We start from the raw sequence: 17,558 nt of genomic DNA on the forward strand, positions 1-17,558 counted from the left end.
CAGGCTAAGGCCAGTTTTACTACAGCCAGAAAATGGCTGCTTATCGATTTCTTGCCTTAATGGGCAGCGGTTAATACTCAATCCACAAATGCCGCTGAGGGGGCGCACAGCACCAGCTGCGAGCCCAACGTCGGAAGCAAAAGATCAGGGTTCCACAACAAAACAGGGGTGTCCAAAGTCACACAGAACGGCAGGATTAATCAGTAGGCCAAGTAGGCACGTGCCTACGGCCCGAAATGGCCAGGGGGGCCCGATGAAGGAGGGCATCAACATTGTTTCGCCAACGCGCCCCCCCCCCCCAATCGACGGAAAGTAAGACAAGCAAGCAACGCGGATAAAAAAGGCAACAGGAACTGTAATTGTGCAAGCGGTGCTGCTTGCCCAAAGCTTCCCTCTGACGCAGCTTCCTGTCTCCGCCTCGGCGCATGGTGGGGTGGGGCGGGGCAGGGGGGACCCAGTGTACAAATTAATCCTGCCCTGAACGAAACCAAAACTTGGAGCCAGGAGGTAAAAAAGTAGAATGCTTTATTGAAAATGTAACAAAAATACACTGGAGTTAATGCTGCTACTACAAAAATATAACAAAAAAATGGCGTGTGAGCGCTTACTAGCATTTATTTTGTAGGCATCAAGGGCTCGAGCGCTAATCCTGCACTCATCAATTACCGTATTTTCACATAGATAACGCGCACCCGTGTAAAACGCGCACACGGGTATAGCGCGCAAAAAACACATATTTATGTACATAAATTTTTATATACCGCGCACACCCGTATACCGCGCATGCTGACTGACTCTCCTTTCGCCCGCCCCAACTCTCCTCTGGAGACCCTGACTCTGTTTTCGCCCGCCCTGACTCTCCTTTCCTCCTTGAAGTCCTGTCCCTACCCTGAAAGCCTGATGCCCCCCCCGATGTCCGATTCACCCCCCCGCAGGACCGCTCGCACCCCCACCCCGAAGGACCGCTCGCACCCCCACCCGAAGAACCGCTCGCACCCCCACAGCTTCACCCCCCTCCCCCATGGAGAAGCTGTCTACCTTGTTTCCGGATGCCAGCGAGCCCAGCTGTTTCCTCTGCCGGCGGTCCCGCCCCTTCTCTGAGCCCTGCTGTGCTGCTTTTTCTTCCGGCGGTCCCGCCCTTTCTCTGACATCAGAGAAAGGGCGGGACCACCTGAAGAGGAAGCAGCACAGCACAGGGCTCTGAGAAGGGGCAGGACCGCCGGCAGAGGAAGCAGCTGGGCTGGCATCCGGAAACAAGGTAGACAGCTTCTCCATGGGGGAGGGGGGGAGGCTGTGGGGGTGCGAGCGGTCCTTCGGGTGGGGGTGCGAGCGGTCCTTCGGGGTGGGAGTGCGAGCGCTCCTTCCGGGTGATGAATCGGGTGTCGGGGGGGGGAAACTATGTAAAAAAATTTTTGTACAATGCGCTCACGCGTATAACGCGCAAGGGTATGCGCGGTTTGTAAAAACCACGTATAACGCACGCGTTATATGCGAGAAAATACGGTACTACCTAGTAATGTAACTCTGCTATCTGATTCATGCAGAAATGCCCACTCTCCACCCCAAGACTTTTCCCCTTCACAGAAATTTTTTTAAAATGTTAACACGAGGGTTGCGCGTGCAAATTGAGAAATCGCTGCAGGATGCCTAATCTCGTCCCTCAGTAAATCCTTTTAATTGGTTAGGTGCCCGATTCATGTTCGAGTCCTAGCGACTTGGGGGCCAGATTCACCAACCTGCCCGATCGGGCCTGATCTGGGCCCAATCCGGGCAAGTCCAACGAATTCAGCAAACTAAAATATTCAGATGGGGGTGATCGGAGGAACGCCCCCCATCTGTCGGCACGGATCGCTTTTCTGCATCACGGGCGGGGAAGGGCAGGAGATATTGGGGGGAGAAGGGCAGGAGATAACCGGGGCGGCGATGCGGCGATTCAGGGTGAGCAGGCAGAAGAGGGCGGCGAGCAGAGCAGAGAGCAGGGCCTCCAGAGTCAGAAAGACGTTTTCGACTGGTCCCCGGCAGTCGCTTCTTCGGTGGATCGTCCAGCCCAGTCGTTTGTGAAATTTTGTGTTGTGAATCGCGTCCCTGCCTACTTTGCATGCGTTTCACCTCATTTGCATGCACGGATTTGAAGCGGATCGCAGGAAAGGGAAATCTGGTCGGTACACGTTTCGTTTGCTTTGTGAATCAAGCCCTTGATGAATTACAGATCTAAAAAGAAATCGGTTTTGGGCTAGTCCGGTAAGGATCTCCAGCGTCATCCCTATGGCTGTTTTCAACGTGTCCAGCCATCTGTAATAAACACAAGCTAGCACTTGCTGCATCTTAGTGAAAGGACAGAATAGCCTTAGAGTGACAAGCCAGAGAATGGCCGGAGCAGGGGCAGAGTGAAGGTCGAGCTGGTAGTAATCCACAAAAATTGCTGACCTAGTTATCTGGGTTGCTCTCCACTAGTGCTGGCACTGCCCAGACGCTCAGTACCACTCACTGTCCAGACAGTGACGTTGCGTACCCATGAATAATTTAAATGCTGAGTACAGAATTTATAATCTGGGCCATTTGAACGGAGATTTGATTGTGTCAGATAAGCCTGCATTTCTCTTACAGTTGTATGGACTCTCTTTGTAATTGTGACGTTTTTGTCTTGCAGGTGTTAAATCCATTTTATATTATTCAGGCTGCCAGTCTGGCGCTATGGCTGGCTGAGGGCTATATTGAGTTTTCGGTTGCCATTATAATAATAACTGTCTTGTCTATTGTCCTAGCCACATTTGACATCAGAAGGGTAAGTTTCTCATAGAAATGGAGAGGACAGTTTTCAAATAGACTCTGTGTGGCTCTCAGAGAACTCACGCTTTAGCTGCTTGGAGGGGAAGCATCCGTGGAGACGGGGGAAAACTGAGGTACGGATAGATTATGAGGTAACTTAATTTTCAAAATTGCACCTCCCTCCCCCCTTTATAGTTCATGTGGACAATTTAATGTTTACCCCCCCCCAATTTTGTATACTGTACAGCGCCATCCAATATTTAAAACAAATGCCCAGCCCAGCGCCAAAGGTCTAAGTGCCTTCTGAATCTGGGGTTCATTGGGTCTACATTTTTGCCAGGGTAGCCACCATGAAAAGTTTAGCAACGGTCTTAAATTAATGTATTATTGCCCCCAGTGCTCTGCTCTTGGACTAATGAGGCCTACAGTCGGCCCCAAAGCAGTGGAAATTCAAAATACTATGGGAAGAAGAGAGAATCTCCTTGATATTCAGCCGGCGGCAGTCAGCTGATATTTGGTTCCAATATTATGGAATAGTCTACCACTGGAGTTGAAAAAAGAAGAGTCGTTAATAAATTTTTTAATGATTTTAACATTTTCAATGATGGGCCTTATTACGATAGGACTTGAATTCAGTGTTTCACTTTGTATTATATTATATTATAACTGTACATAATAATAATAAGTTTATATACCGCAGGATCGTGAAGTTCTATGCGGTTTACAATGATTAGAAAGATGCTACAAATTGAGTGGATCTTTATATAGTTGGAGATTAGCGGCTAACAGTTTAAGGGATCAGTTGTTACGGGAGAAATTGAGATGGGAGATTGTGATGGGAGGGATTCATGGGAGCGATTGGTACTTCAGGAACAGGTATGTTTTTAGGTGCTTCCTAAATTCACCATAGTTATTTGCGTGCATAATTACAGTGATACCTTGGAATCCGAACGCCCCAGTACTCGAACAACTTGGAATCCAAACAAAAAATTCTAGCACATTTTGCCTTGGAATCTAAACAATGCTTTGGAATCTGAACGCACCTGCACACTGTTCGTGTGTGTTTGTGCGTACGTTTCCCCAGTGCCCGGGCCACTCATACGTCGTTCAGTTCAATGTAGAGAGTTGCGCGGGGACAGAAATCCCACCCATCCCCTCCAGGATCCTCTCCGTCCCCACCCGTCTCTGTCAGGATCCTCTCCGCCCCCACCCATCCCCGCAAGAAATCCCCTCCATCCCCGCCCATCCCCATAAAAAGCAGCAATTACTTCTGACAGCATCATTAATTCCACAGTTTCTTTTCTGTTTGCGTTGCTGTTTCCTTGTGGAATCTCTTTGGTGGAACCCTTTTTTTGTTTTCTGTTCATGTAATTAACTTATAAACTCCCTCTTTTACTAAGGCTGACTTGTCCATTATATGATATGGACGAACCCTGCTTCCAAAGCCTTCCATCCCCGTGGGAGTCCCATTGGCTAGAGGGAGGTCCCCGTGGGAGTCCCGTGGGTTAGGGGGAATTCCCACAGGACCCCCGCGATTCCCGTTCCCGTGCAGACCTCTAGTTCAATGTCGGAAGCTGTAGTGAAAGCATCTCGTGTGGTTTTCGCCTTTGTGTAGTGTAGTGAGGGAAGTACTGTACTGCATTATTAATATTTGTCAATATTTTACCTTAAAATTCAGTGTATTTAGTGTTAAAATTTGACTTTGTGGGACCCAGGAACGGATTAATCCAGTTTCTATTATTTTAAATGGGAAAAATTGTCTTAGAACTCGAACGGGGTTCTGGAACGGATTAAGTTCGGATTCCGAGGTATCACTGTATTTATATATCAGACATATTGTAAAGTAAGTACAATTTATGTTATTTTATATAATGATATATTTTTTTTCTTTTTTCTTTCCTTTTCTATTTTTAATGGGGTTCCTTTCATCATTTTAATTGAATTATTTTGTTAACCGCTTTGATCCTATTTGCCAATTTAAGCGGTATATAAAGAATTTTAATAAACATATACATATGGGTCGAATTAGGATAACACTTGTACTGTCGCTATAGCAAATTGTCACCTGTTAACTGTATATTATGTGTGTTAACCAGTAACCCGTCCTGACCAATTTGGGGAGAACAGGATAGAAAACGAATGAAAAATAAACAAAAGTTGTACATGTAAGTCAGTGCTCACAGCCAATGCGCACACACAACCTAATTGTTTAACAAGACCAATTGGCGCCAATAATTGGCAATTAACAGCTCATAATTAATGTTAATTACCACTAATTAGAAGTTACGCACACAGTTTGGTAGGTACATTCTATAAAGTGCCGCACGTCAGTTTTACAGCATGAATCTGAAAAGGGGGTGTGGCCAGGGGAGGAGCATGGGCCGATCGTGGGCGTTTCTAAAAGTTACACTGGTAAAGAATACGCCCGATCCATGCGCTACTTAGGCACAGGAATTCAGGACTGGTTATCCTTTTTTCCATCTGTTGAGTGGATTCTTGTGAGGGCGCCTGATCCAGGCTCTGTAGCCGAAACAGTCTGTGTCAGGTCGGGTCTCATGTTCTACTTTACATGGTTGTCATTAAAGTCCATCTTTCCACTTGAAGGTCTGGTCTTCTCCGCTCTTTTCTGCGTCCGTCTTGGTTCGGTGCAGAGTTTGTCACTTCTCTTTTTTGTGGATTAATATTTTCCTACCATCATTTTAAATTCTACAGCAATCTGTAAATCTCCACAAATTGGTTAAGTCCAATAACAGCATGAAGGTCAACATGTGCAGAAAAGATGGAAGTAAGTCAGTCTTTTCATTAAGTTTAGTTTTAATACAAGTCAAGCCTACCATATCGCAAGGTCGACTTGAGAAGCCACCGTTCAGTTTTCTCAATAGGTTTTGAAAACTTACACCTCTGTGCCCTAATTCTATAAACTGGGCACGCACCCAATTTGCATGTGCAATTTCAGTTGATGTGTAACATCCAAAAAGGGGGTGTGGCCACGGGAGGGGCATGAGCGGATCAAGGATGTTCCTGGAATTTACACAGAGAGTTGTAGAATTGGGGGGATCCACTTCTAATAGTGTCAGGTCAAAAGCGCGCCGGGACAAAGGCGCGCCTAGACAATTGAGCGCAGCGCGGAGGTGCGCGCCACTCAAAATTACTGTTTATAGGGCTCCGACGGGGGGACGTGGGGGGGAACCCCCCACTTTACTTAATAGACATCGCGCCGCGTTGTGGGGGGTTTGGGGGGTTGTAGCCCCCCACATTTTACTGAAAACTTCACTTTTTCCCTGTTTTTAGGGAAAAAGTTAAGTTTACAGTAAAATGTGGAGGGTTACAACCCCCCAAACCCCCCCTAACGCCGGCGCAATGTCTATTAAGTAAAGTGGGGGGGGGTTCCCAAACAAAACCCCCCGTCTGAGCCCCTAAAAATAGTAATTTTGAGTGGTGCGCGCCTCCGCGCTGTGCTCAATTGTCTGGGCGCGCCTTTGTCTTTCGCACCGTTGTCTATGAACCACTTCTAATTTAGGGATGACAATTTCCACCAGTTTTCAATTGTTGTAAACCCTCGTGTCCAAAATTGTGCATAGAGCCTGTCGCCAAAAGCTATTCTATAAACCGTCAGTCCAATTCAGAGTGCCATTTATAGAATACAAAACTAAACTAAATCTTGGACTTGTCTACCGAGTCATCCCTGAAAAACAAGGCTCGACTCGGTTAACAATAGTTGTAGTTAATAGAAAGAATTGACCTCGTGGAAACTTATCAGCTAGAAAACGCTGGAACAGAGCAGTTTTCGGAATTTTTTGAAAAACTTGAAGGGATAGACAGGATCTTATTTGAGAAGGGAGGTCGTTCCAAATTGCTGTTAGTAAACAGGGGAAGGAATTAGTGCTAATTCTTATCAGTGCCAAGATTTGGGCACCATTTACAGAAATGAATCCCTAATGAATTCTGTCTCCTGTCCATGGGGGGGCAGCACTTCTTCTCCTGTCCACCCCCAACCCTTGTACTTTTTGGACTCTTTGCCATTGCGAGCAGCATCTCCAACCTGCTTCTCGCGCCGGCCTCAGCTTTCCCTCTGATGTCACTTCCTGGTGAAGAGTGAAAGAGGTACAGGGGAAGGGAAGTGGCTCATATGATAAGGGAGGGGCAGAGTGGGAGCGTAGAAGAAGTCAGGGGTGCCAGTGCTCCGGCTGCCTCATACCCTTAGTTATGCCACTGCGTCCATGGGATCATGTTAACCCTTAGTTTTGCCATCTAGAGCATAAACAAACCATGGGTCCAATATCCGAAGAAGTTATGCTCTAACTTTGACCGTTATGCTCATAAATTGGCCTCTTTGAAAATCTACGAGGGCTGGGGGCATAAATGTTCACTCAAAATTTCACTAAACATAAAGAGCGGGCAGAGCAGATTTAGCATGGGAAAAAGAAGTTATGAGCTTACGGTAATGCCCGCTCTTAAACCATATATATAAGGCAGTACAGCGGTACCTCAGAATCCGAACTTAATCCGTTCCAGAGCCCCGTTCGAGCTCCAAAACGTTTGAGTTCCAAGACAATTTTTCCCATTGAAAATAATAGAAACTGGATTAATCCGTTCCTTGGTCCTTGGTGGCATAGACAGCAAGATCAGCAACGGCAGCTGCAAGCGTTGCTCAGCCTAAAGCTTCCCTCTTGACGCAAACCACCCGGGCGGAAACAGGAATCTGCGTCAGAGGGGAAGCTTTGGACTGAGCAACGCTTGCAGTTCCTGTACGTTTGGATTCCAAAGCAGCGTTCGGATTCCGGAGCAAAATTGAATTAAAAAAATAGTTCGGATTCCAAGTTGTTCGAGTTCTGGGGCGTTCGGATTCGTACCACTGTATATGAAAAGTATTTGAATAGAATCGTTATAGAATTGCCCCCTTAGGGTTTTCTACAGCAGCAATGGCTAGTGGACTATTTAATAGTTAATGCAAAACCAATACTGAGTTATATTTTTTTATAGGAAGTGCTATGTCAAATTTTAATTGCTTTCTTCATTGAAGAGCGTAGATAGATATAAACTAGGTATAAACTAGCCTTCCCCTCTCTACGTGGCATTCACTATGCAGGCAAACTGGGAAAAATCCCTTCTTTTCAAAATCACAGGACTTTGGAAAGACCTCACCATCCCGTTGCGGAACCTGGGCTCCCTCCAATTATTCCGCAAACAACTGAAAACTTGGCTTTTTCCAAATTGTAACTCTATCCTCCCCCCTTTTCTCCTCCCTTCTACACGTAAGTTTCATGTAAACCTTTCTCCTTCTCTACCTATTATTTAAGTTCTTGTAAACCGTGTCGAGCTCCATATTCGTGGAGATGATGCGGTATATAAACTTAAGGTTTAGATTAGATTAGATTAGATAGATGCAGGGTCTGATCAAACTTTGTTCACTTTCACGTTTACAGAGTGCATCGAACTAGAATCCCAAGATTTGGTCCCAGGAGACGTAATCGTCCTGACGGGGAAGAGACTCTTCTTACCATGTGACACCATTCTCCTCAGCGGGACCTGTGTCGTAAATGAAAGCACACTGACTGGTATGAGCAAAGCGTAAGGAGAACTAGAAAAACAAGTCCTCATAGACTGAGGGAAACCTCACTTGACAATGAGCGGAGGGGTATCCTCATGGTTAAATCAATCGTCTAAGAGCCAGGGGACCCCAGCTTTCATCCCATGGCAGCTCCTTGGGACCTTGGGCAAACAACTCAACCCTCCACTGCCTGAGATACAAACTCAAATTATAAGCCCTCTGTGGACAGAGAAATACTTACTGTACCTGATTGTACACCATTTCACCCATTCGCAGGCAATATGTAATAACTAAAATATGCATGGTTCATCTTGGGAAATCACCAGCTCTCACCTTAGAACGTAGGAGTACTTGGAACACTACTGAGGAGAAACTCAATTCTTTCTTTCAGTGAGGACTGGAGGAGTGCCAAAATTTCAGAGTAAATCTAAGATGCGTGTACAATAATGAAATATCAACTACGAAGTCATTGACCTTAATAATCGATTATAGATGTTCATTTGCAATAATTGGATTTAGGCACGCATCTGCCTACATGTTCTTCTATAATGCTGATTTCCCAGATCCTATAGTATTCAACGCAAAAGGGGGCGTGGCCAGGGGAGAAGCATGGGTGGCTCAGAGGCATTCCAAAATTTTGCATGCAGAGTTATAGAAAAGGCCCAACTCATGCCAAAATGCCATGAAAGGGGTGCCAACATTTACACTAGGTTTCAACTGGCATAAATTCCAGCACACAACTGTAGGTGTGGGAATTGGCCACAAGAATTGCAATACTGGGACAGACGGAAGGTCCATCAAGCCCAGGATCCTGTTTCCAATAGTGGCCAACCCAGGTTCCAAGTACCAGACAGAAACCCAAAGAGCAACAACATTCCAGAGCTGAGATTGTGATGTCATAATGCCTCATTCCACCAATGCCTAAGAGCCAACCTCAGCAGTGATGTCACAATGCCTAAGAGCCAACCTCAGCAGTGAAGTCACAATGGCTTGATTGTCCTATACTTGGCTCACATAAGAACTGGGACAGACCGAAGGTCCAACAAGCCCAGGATCCTGTTTCCAATAGTGGCCAACCCAGGTTCCAAGTACCAGACAGAAACCCAAAGAGCAGGAACATTCCAGAGCTGAGATTGTGATGTCATAATGCCTCATTCCACCAATGCCTAAGAGCCAACCTCAGCAGTGATGTCACAATGGCTTGATTGTCCTATACTTGGCTCACATAAGAACATAAGAGATGCCATACTGCGAAAGACCAAAGGTCCATCAAGCCCAGGATCCTGTTTCCAACAGTGGCCAACCCAGGTCCCAAGTACCTAGCTAGATCCCAAGTAGTAAAACAGATATTATGCTGCTTATCCTAGGAATCAGCAATGGATTTCCCCAAGCCATCTGAATAATGGCCTATGGACTTCTCTTTTAGAAAATTAGTCAAACCTTTTTTTAAACCCCACTAAGCTAACTGATTTCACCACATTCCCCAGCAACGAATTCCAGAGTTTAAATGCACATTGTGCGAAGAAATATTTTGTCCAATTTGTTTTAAATCCTGAAGAGCTCTCTATAGAATGGTGCTTAGTGTTGATTTATTTTCCAGCGCTGGTTCTTGAGCACCATTTAAAGAATTCCCCCTTACTGGCTTTGGAAAATAACCCCAGTTTCCTCTACCTTGAACCTGGTGCATAAATAGTATACTACTTTTCTTTTTTTTTTTAAAGAGTCTGGTTATCTTTGGACCCCTTTTACAAAGCTGCAGTAACTTTTTCCCGCTTCAAATGCACCGAAGTACATAGGAATTGAAGGTGTTTCAGTGCATTTGCCGCAGGAGAATCAATACTGTGGTTTTGTAAAAGGAGCCCTTTGTTAGCAAAACCATTGTGTTCACTAGGTGGCAGGGTTAAGCCTTTGAAACATAAGTCTTCCTAGAGGCACGCATCATTATTCGGTTCAGGACACGAAGCTTAGCTAGCTAGCTCAAAGGTTAAGCATTAGTTAGCTATCTCTGGGTTTTGAGAGGGTTGGATTTAATCAAGCTAGTTGGCCAAATCTAAGGAAAAATAGCAATATGCATTTGTTTGCATGCACTTGGTTAGATAACACATCTTTAAAAACTAATATGGGCAACATTGATTTAATACACATCAATTTGTGAATTAGGGTGCGAAAAATATAGACTTTCGGCCCTTTTAACTAATCAATAGGCAAAATTTAATGATATATGGGAGACATATTGAATTGGAAAAAGAAGCTTTATGAAGAACTATCTTACTCATATGGTTTTGGAACCAGGTCTCCTGGGAAGGGGGGAGGGGGGTGGGCGAGATAGGGAATGGAATTGTTTAATTGCAGTATTGATAAAATGTGCTATTCTTATTAGCGTATTAAGTTTATGAATTATATTCAAGGCTAATTGTGCCTTGCATTGAGATTATTGTATTAAAATTATTTAAAAAAAGAATAATAATTTGTGAATTAATGGGTATATTAACAATATGTGAAGATTAAAACGTTCTGGTTGTTAAAAAAATTATTATTAAAATGGATGCCTCAAACAAAAAAATAATAATAATGCCCCCAAATCAGAAAAGAACTCTAAACCAGGATTTCCCCAATGAATATGCATGAGATCTATTAGCATACAATGAAAGCAGTGCATGCAAATAGATCTCATGCATATTCATTGAAAACCCATCTGGATTGCGGCCCTCGAGGAGGCACTTTGACACCCCTGCTCTAAACAGTCCAAAAATTATACAATCTTTTCATGCCTTTGCATATCCAGAGCAAAGTATCAGCTGAAAATAGATGATTAAAGTTACAGGTGAAACTTATAAAGATAGCTAGACCACTAATCACTAGATGTATGTAGCACTTTACACATTACATACATGTGCTTTCTCTGTCCGTAGTGGGGTCACAATCTCAACCCCTCCCCATCCCTTTTACGAAACCGTAGCGTGGTTTATAGTTCCAGCTGTGGCAGTAACAGCTCTGATGCCCATAGGAATTCTGGCTATGATTTTGGTTAAAGAGGGGGGTAAGTTTTTGTACCTGGAGCAACGGAGAGTTAAGTGAGTTGCCCAAGGTCAAAGGGAGCTACAGTGTGAACGGAACCCAGTTCCCCAGCTCACTGCATGAATAAGGTGACCATACGTCCTGTATCGAACGGGACCGTCCCTTTTTCAGATCCCCTGTTCCGTTGTCCCCACTCAGCTTCGGGACGCCGAAATGTCCCGTTTTCAGAGAGGGCGTCCCAAAGCTGTGAGTTCGGACAACGGGACAGGGGATCGCAGCCTGGATTCGGCAGCGGCATCATCATCGCTCGAGCCCCGCTAACCCTCCTATCTCTCCCTCCCATGCGAACCCTGCCGACCCTCCCAGCGAGATGACTGAGCAACAAACCTCCCTCCAGCAGTGTTGGCAGCCGCAGCACGGCGGCTTCATGGCTTTCTCCTGCCGGTGAGTCCCCCTGCCGCGTCACTGATGACGGCAGGAGAAAGCCGCGAAGCAACCTGTTTAGCCTGTTCACTGCAACCACATGTGCCTTTTCGTGCTAAATGTGCCACTTGGTCAGAACCTTCTCGTAGAACAAGAAGTCTTTATGTCCCTGCTCTCAAACCACTGAAAACTGGATTACACACAGGTCGGTGTGATTGATTAAAGTCTGTCCTCTCCTAGGTGAGAGCATTCCAGTGTTTAAGATCCCTTTGCCTCGGGTGGACGATACTATTCCATGGAAAATACAGACTGGAGAAGATTACAAGAAGCATGTCCTCTTCTGCGGGACTGAAGTTATCCAGATAAAGCCATCTGGTCACGGTCCAGTGAAAGCTGTTGTTCTGCAAACTGGTGGGTCATCTTTTCCCTTGACACTTCCCAAAACTAGTACAGATATTCATTTTCCTTAACATAGAGTTCTGATTGCCAAATGAATATGTTGCTTTGAGGGGTAATATTTTAAAGGACTTCAACGTGTAGAATAGCATTTGATGCTATTAAATCACCATATATTTATATACCGTATTTCCCTGCATATAGGCAGCCCCTCTGCATAGGCTGCATCCATGTATAGGCTGCAGAAAAGGGCGGCCTATGTTTAAAATCCGGAAGATAAGCCGCCTCATGGTATTAGCTGCGGCTTATTTTCCAGTACCTCCCCTGCCTTTTAAAATCTTCCCCCACCCAGTACCTTTTTTGGGAGCCCACTGGACGATGCATGACAAATCTCCAGGGGTGCAGGGCAACCGCGATCGGCATCTGGCCTGCCCCCGCACTGCCCGCTGAATGGCCGATGTCAGCTCTCGCGGGACTTGTGAGAACTGACGTCAGTCACTCAGTAAGCTGTGCGCAGGCAGGCCGGATGCTGAAGAGATCGTGGCTGCCCTGCACCGCTGGAGATTCGCTGACCGCCGTTCAGGGGGCTCCGAAAAAGGTATCTGAGGTGGGGAGGGGGGGATGATTTACAATTGTTGCTTAGGCTGCCCCATGTAACTAGGCCGTGCCCCATACATGGGTTTGTATGGGGAAATATATATATTTATACGGCATATATCAAATACAGTATATATATCAAATACAGTATATACGGTATATATCAGTATACCCTCCAAAGTTCACAGGGTTTGTGTTCCAGGAGCACCCGCAAACTTTGAAAAACCGCAAATATTGGATGTGGGATCGGAGGCGGGAGAGGGCTGCAGGGGTGGTAGCGGCTGCTGCGAGTGCCGACTTGGACGGTGGCACTTACGGCTCCTACCGTGGCCGGGATCGCTGGCCAGGCAGAGTAGATTGGGAGGTCGGAGGATGCGCACAGCGGGGTCCCGGGTCGCAGAAGAGGCGGACGAAAAAAACCACGAACAGCTGGGGCCGTGAACTCTGAGCTGCGAGTTTGCGGGGGAGTACTGTATATATACCTCGCAGGAAGCAGCGGAGGTAAGGTCCTGCCCATTGCGAGGGCCCCGGCAGGATGCTGTATCTGGATACCGGGGTGGGGGGGCGGGGAGAAGAGAGACAGAAAAGGACCTTGAGGAGGGGCGGGAAACAGACTTGAAGACAGGGTAGATGCTGGACTAGAGGGGGGAGAGAGGGGAGAGCTCAAAATGTTAGCAGAAGGAAGACAGAGAGAGGGAGAAACCTGAAACAAAGGTGAGGTTGAAGAGAGGGAGGCAGATGTTGGATTTGGGGGTGTATAGAGGGAAGAGAGAGAGACTGCAGAGAGGTGGAAAGATTCTGGACCAGGGAGGGAGGAAAGAAGGAGAGAGAGAAGCAGAGAAAGACCTGGAAGAAAGGAGAACAAATATATATAAGACCCTGCATTTTTCTACTCCCTTTAATGAAGAAAGTAATTCTTCAAATTGTATTTATTATATATATAATAATAATAATTTTAGTCTTCTATACCGCCATACCAAAAAAGTTCTAGGCGGTTCACAACAAACAGAGCTAGTACATGTGATGCAGATACTGTAACGTACTCGTGTGTATATATATATATATATATATATATATATATATGTATGTGTGTGAAAATTGGTAGGGAAAAGTCTAGTTGCGGTAAAAATGGCCTTAGCACACAGGAAAACCTCAAGTAAGGGTGCGATAAGGTCCATGTTTTACCGCAGCTTAATAAAAGGACCCCCATAATGAGTATTTGCAAAGGGACAGATGACAGAGCGTGAGTGGGACAAAGGTGGGGTTCCCACTTGCAATGCGTAATTTGTGAGCGACTAGGTTCCATCACAGAGCAGGCCTCAGTGGGCCAAGATGGAGATGTCCACTCAGAGAATCGTCTTCCATGTGTCCAAATAATGCAGCCATATTTTCGTGTGCCCTCCTGGCATATACTGTATATCTCTGTTACCATGAATCAAGTCAATACTAAAAAGCAACCTCCCATCACTGCACAGGTTTTGTACGCTACCAAATCATTGGTCGTATTCTTTTCAATGTAGGCTTCAATACAGCGAAGGGAGATATGGTGAGGTCCATTCTCTACCCCAAACCTGTGAACTTTCAGCTATACAAGGATGGTTTCAGGTTCATCCTCTGCCTCCTAGCACTGGCTTTATTTGGACTGATCTATGCGGTCATTATGTTTAAACTACAAGGGGTAAGTACTCTCTCATATGAAATACATAGAGCCCTTTTTCGTAATGCCGCAATGTGCTTTTATCCACTTTAAAGCCTGTATAATTAATCATTTCACGTAGATAATTTGCAGCATGTCTCACTCAGATAACAGAGAATGGTGGTTCAAGAAAATAGGGGAAAGCCTTGAAAAAGCGTACGCGAAACGTGTTGGCTATACTCTACCGTCACAGATATTAAGCTAAGTTTTAAAAAAACTATACACTTTATATTAAAAGCTATTATTAAAAAAATATGTATATGGGAAAAGATAAACAATTTATTAAATAATAACCTATGACGATTGGACGTGTAAAGCTTAAAGCAATGATAGCGTGAGCTTTGAGTGGTGTCGCGGAGGTTCCAGGAGTTCAACCGAATAAAAATTATAGGGGTCTTTTTACTAAGGCACTCTAATCAATTTAGCGCACGCTAAATCGTAACCATAATGGATGCCTTAGCATTTAGCACGTCCTAAATCGATTAGCGCGATTTAGAAAAAGGACCCCATAGTGTGTTGAATGAAGTTTGAGACATGCTGCACAATATCTATGTGTCTTTATACCCTTAATTTAAAGGAGCCTTTTTGAAATTAATATAATTAACCATTTCAAGCATGCTACCCCTAAAGCCAGTGAATATTGTGAGTGAAACATAGAAACATGATGGCAGATAAAGGCCAAATGGCCCATCCGCAGTATTCACTATCTCTCCTCTCCCTATTGGCTAAGGCTCTTAACATTTGCATCTCCTCTTCCTATAGGCTAAGGCTCTTTACACCTGCATTGTGAAGTCATAGAGCTTTGTGGTTATAGAAACATGATGTCAGATAAAGGCCAAATGGCCCATCCGCAGCATCCACTATCTCCGCCTCTCTCTATTGGTTAAGGTTCTTAACATTTGCATCTCCTCTTCCTATAGGCTAAGGCTCTTTACACCAGCATTGTGAGGTCATAGAACTTTCTGGTTATACAAACATGATGGCAGATAAAGGCCAAATGGCCCATCCGCAGCATTCACTATCTCTCCTCTCCCTATTGGCTAAGGCTCTTAACATTTGCATCTCCTCTTCCTATAGGCTAAGGCTCTGTGCACCTGCATTGTGAGGTCATACAGCTGCCCATCCGCAGTAACCATTATCTCTTCCTCTCTTCGAGAGATCCCACGTGCCTATCCCAGACCCTCTTGAATTCAGACATAGTCTATCTCCACCACCTCTTCTGGGAGGCTGTTCCAAGCATCTTCCACCGTTTCTGTAAAAAAGTATTTCCTTAGATTACTCTGGAGCCTCTCACCTCTTAACTTCATCCTATGCCCTCTCATTCCAAAGCTTCCTTTCAAATGAAAGAGACTCGACTCATGCACATTTACCTGGGTTTATTTCTATTCAATTGGCTTTGTTGAAAATTGCCTTCTTCGACCCCTCTGCCAGTTTCAAAATGTGCGCCTTTTTAGCAGGGTTAAAGAAAGAAGTGTTCCTGCAGACGGAAAAGAGGCATCAAATAATTAATATATATTTGTTATTCAAGTGCACTTACATTATTTGGCAATCTGAATTCAGTTCAAGGTACAGTAGACTCTCTGTTAACCGGAATTCAATTAACCAGAACTCTCAAGCAACTAGAAAAAAAATCAAAAGAAATGCCGTAATACCTTAAATACAAATGAAAATTAAATCAATTTCTGGCGGAAATTTAACTGTAAACTTGGAACGCCACACCTGAGTACACCCATGCTTAGCCTACTACTTGTCCAGAAGTTTGTCTGGAACAGTTTATGGTATGGAATAGTATGGAGTATAGTATTAGTTAGGCCTATTTTAAATAGTAACTCTCAAGCAACCAGAATCTACATTTATCTGGTATCTATAAATCCGCATGGGTGCTGGTTAACTGATAACCGTATAAGCAATGTATTCTAGAGAATGACATGGGGACAAATTTTTCCCCGAACCCGCAAGAACTCATTTTCCCGTCCCGGCAAGTTCTTTTCCTATCCCTGCCCCATTCCTGCAAGCTCCGTCCTCATCTGCACAAGCCTCAAACACTTTAAAATCCTAAGTAGCAACATTCTAGAGCTCAGATTGTGATGACATAAGGCCTCATTCCACCAATGCCTAAGCTCCGTCCTCATCTGCACGAGCCTCAAACACTTTAAAATCGTAAGTGTCCGAGGCTTCTGCGGTTAAGGCAGAGCTTACAGGAATGGAGCAAAACTTTTGGGGACGGGATGGGAAAATTGAGTTCCTGCGGGACCAGGGAAAAATTTGTCTCTAATTAGCACTTTTCCTGATTACAGGGATGGAGGGGATGTTACCCCTGTTTAAGAGTTTCAGAATTGTCAGTTTTCCCTACAAAAGAAAGGTAGTCATTGATTTTTTGATCAAAAAAATTAACTTTTCCACTTGATAGTAAGTTTCTATAAAATCCTGTCCTCCAGTTCACTTCAGTGACAATAATAAGTGAAGATTTAAGCTGATCTTAATTTGGATCACCAGGATCATCTCTGATTTCAACTTTTGACCTACATCATTGATCTGGGACAGGGATGGGTCATTGGTTATTTACTTTATGGCTACTTGCTAATGATAGGATTTAAAGAGTTTTAAAATAAATAGTATGAAAATGATATTTCATGCTTTTTTTTCCCTTGTTCTTGGCTTTATAGCAAAGTGTCCGGGAGATAATAGTCAAGGCCCTCATTTTGTGTACGGTGGCTGTATCTCCTATGCTACCGGCTGCTTTGGCATTAACTGTCGTGTTCGCTAACATGAAACTGAAAAGAAAAGGTATCTTGTGCACCAGCCCCCAGAGGATCAACGTTTGTGGAAGACTGAATCTATTCTGCTTTGATAAAGTGGGTACTTTGCATACTAAGCAGTAGAAGACACTAAGAGACACCCAAGTTATTACTTGTTTTACAATTTAGCAATGGGGAAGGCAGTTTTCACAGTGAGCTAGCTGGATAAATGAGTTAGAAGCCTAGACTTGGGAGAAGCCACTGCTTGTCCTGGGATCGACAGCATGGAATCTTGCTACGCTTTGGGATTCTAGAATCTTACTGCTCTTAGGATTCCGGAATCTTTATATTCTTTGGGATTCTGTATAGA

The 17,558-nt window shown here is 44.7% G+C and overlaps 1 protein-coding gene across 17 annotated transcripts in view; it reads left to right on the forward strand.

The window, feature by feature from the left end:
• Positions 1-17,558, forward strand: part of LOC117366928 (probable cation-transporting ATPase 13A4) — a 111,921-nt gene that overhangs the window by 34,409 nt on the left and 59,954 nt on the right. For all 17 annotated transcript variants that reach the window (XR_004540661.1, XR_004540662.1, XR_004540660.1 and 14 more), the window contains exons 8-13: positions 2,651-2,785; positions 5,482-5,554; positions 8,196-8,327; positions 12,002-12,172; positions 14,275-14,432; positions 17,117-17,305. Coding sequence is in view for 14 of the 17 variants with exons in the window: in XM_033958975.1 (XP_033814866.1) it covers positions 2,651-2,785; positions 5,482-5,554; positions 8,196-8,327; positions 12,002-12,172; positions 14,275-14,432; positions 17,117-17,305 (858 nt within the window). In the remaining 3 variants the exon portion in view is untranslated. The remainder of the gene's footprint in view (positions 1-2,650; positions 2,786-5,481; positions 5,555-8,195; positions 8,328-12,001; positions 12,173-14,274; positions 14,433-17,116; positions 17,306-17,558) is intronic.

This window comes from Geotrypetes seraphini, chromosome 9 (assembly GCF_902459505.1).
Source record: "Geotrypetes seraphini chromosome 9, aGeoSer1.1, whole genome shotgun sequence".
Taxonomy (NCBI): Eukaryota; Metazoa; Chordata; class Amphibia; order Gymnophiona; family Dermophiidae; genus Geotrypetes; species Geotrypetes seraphini.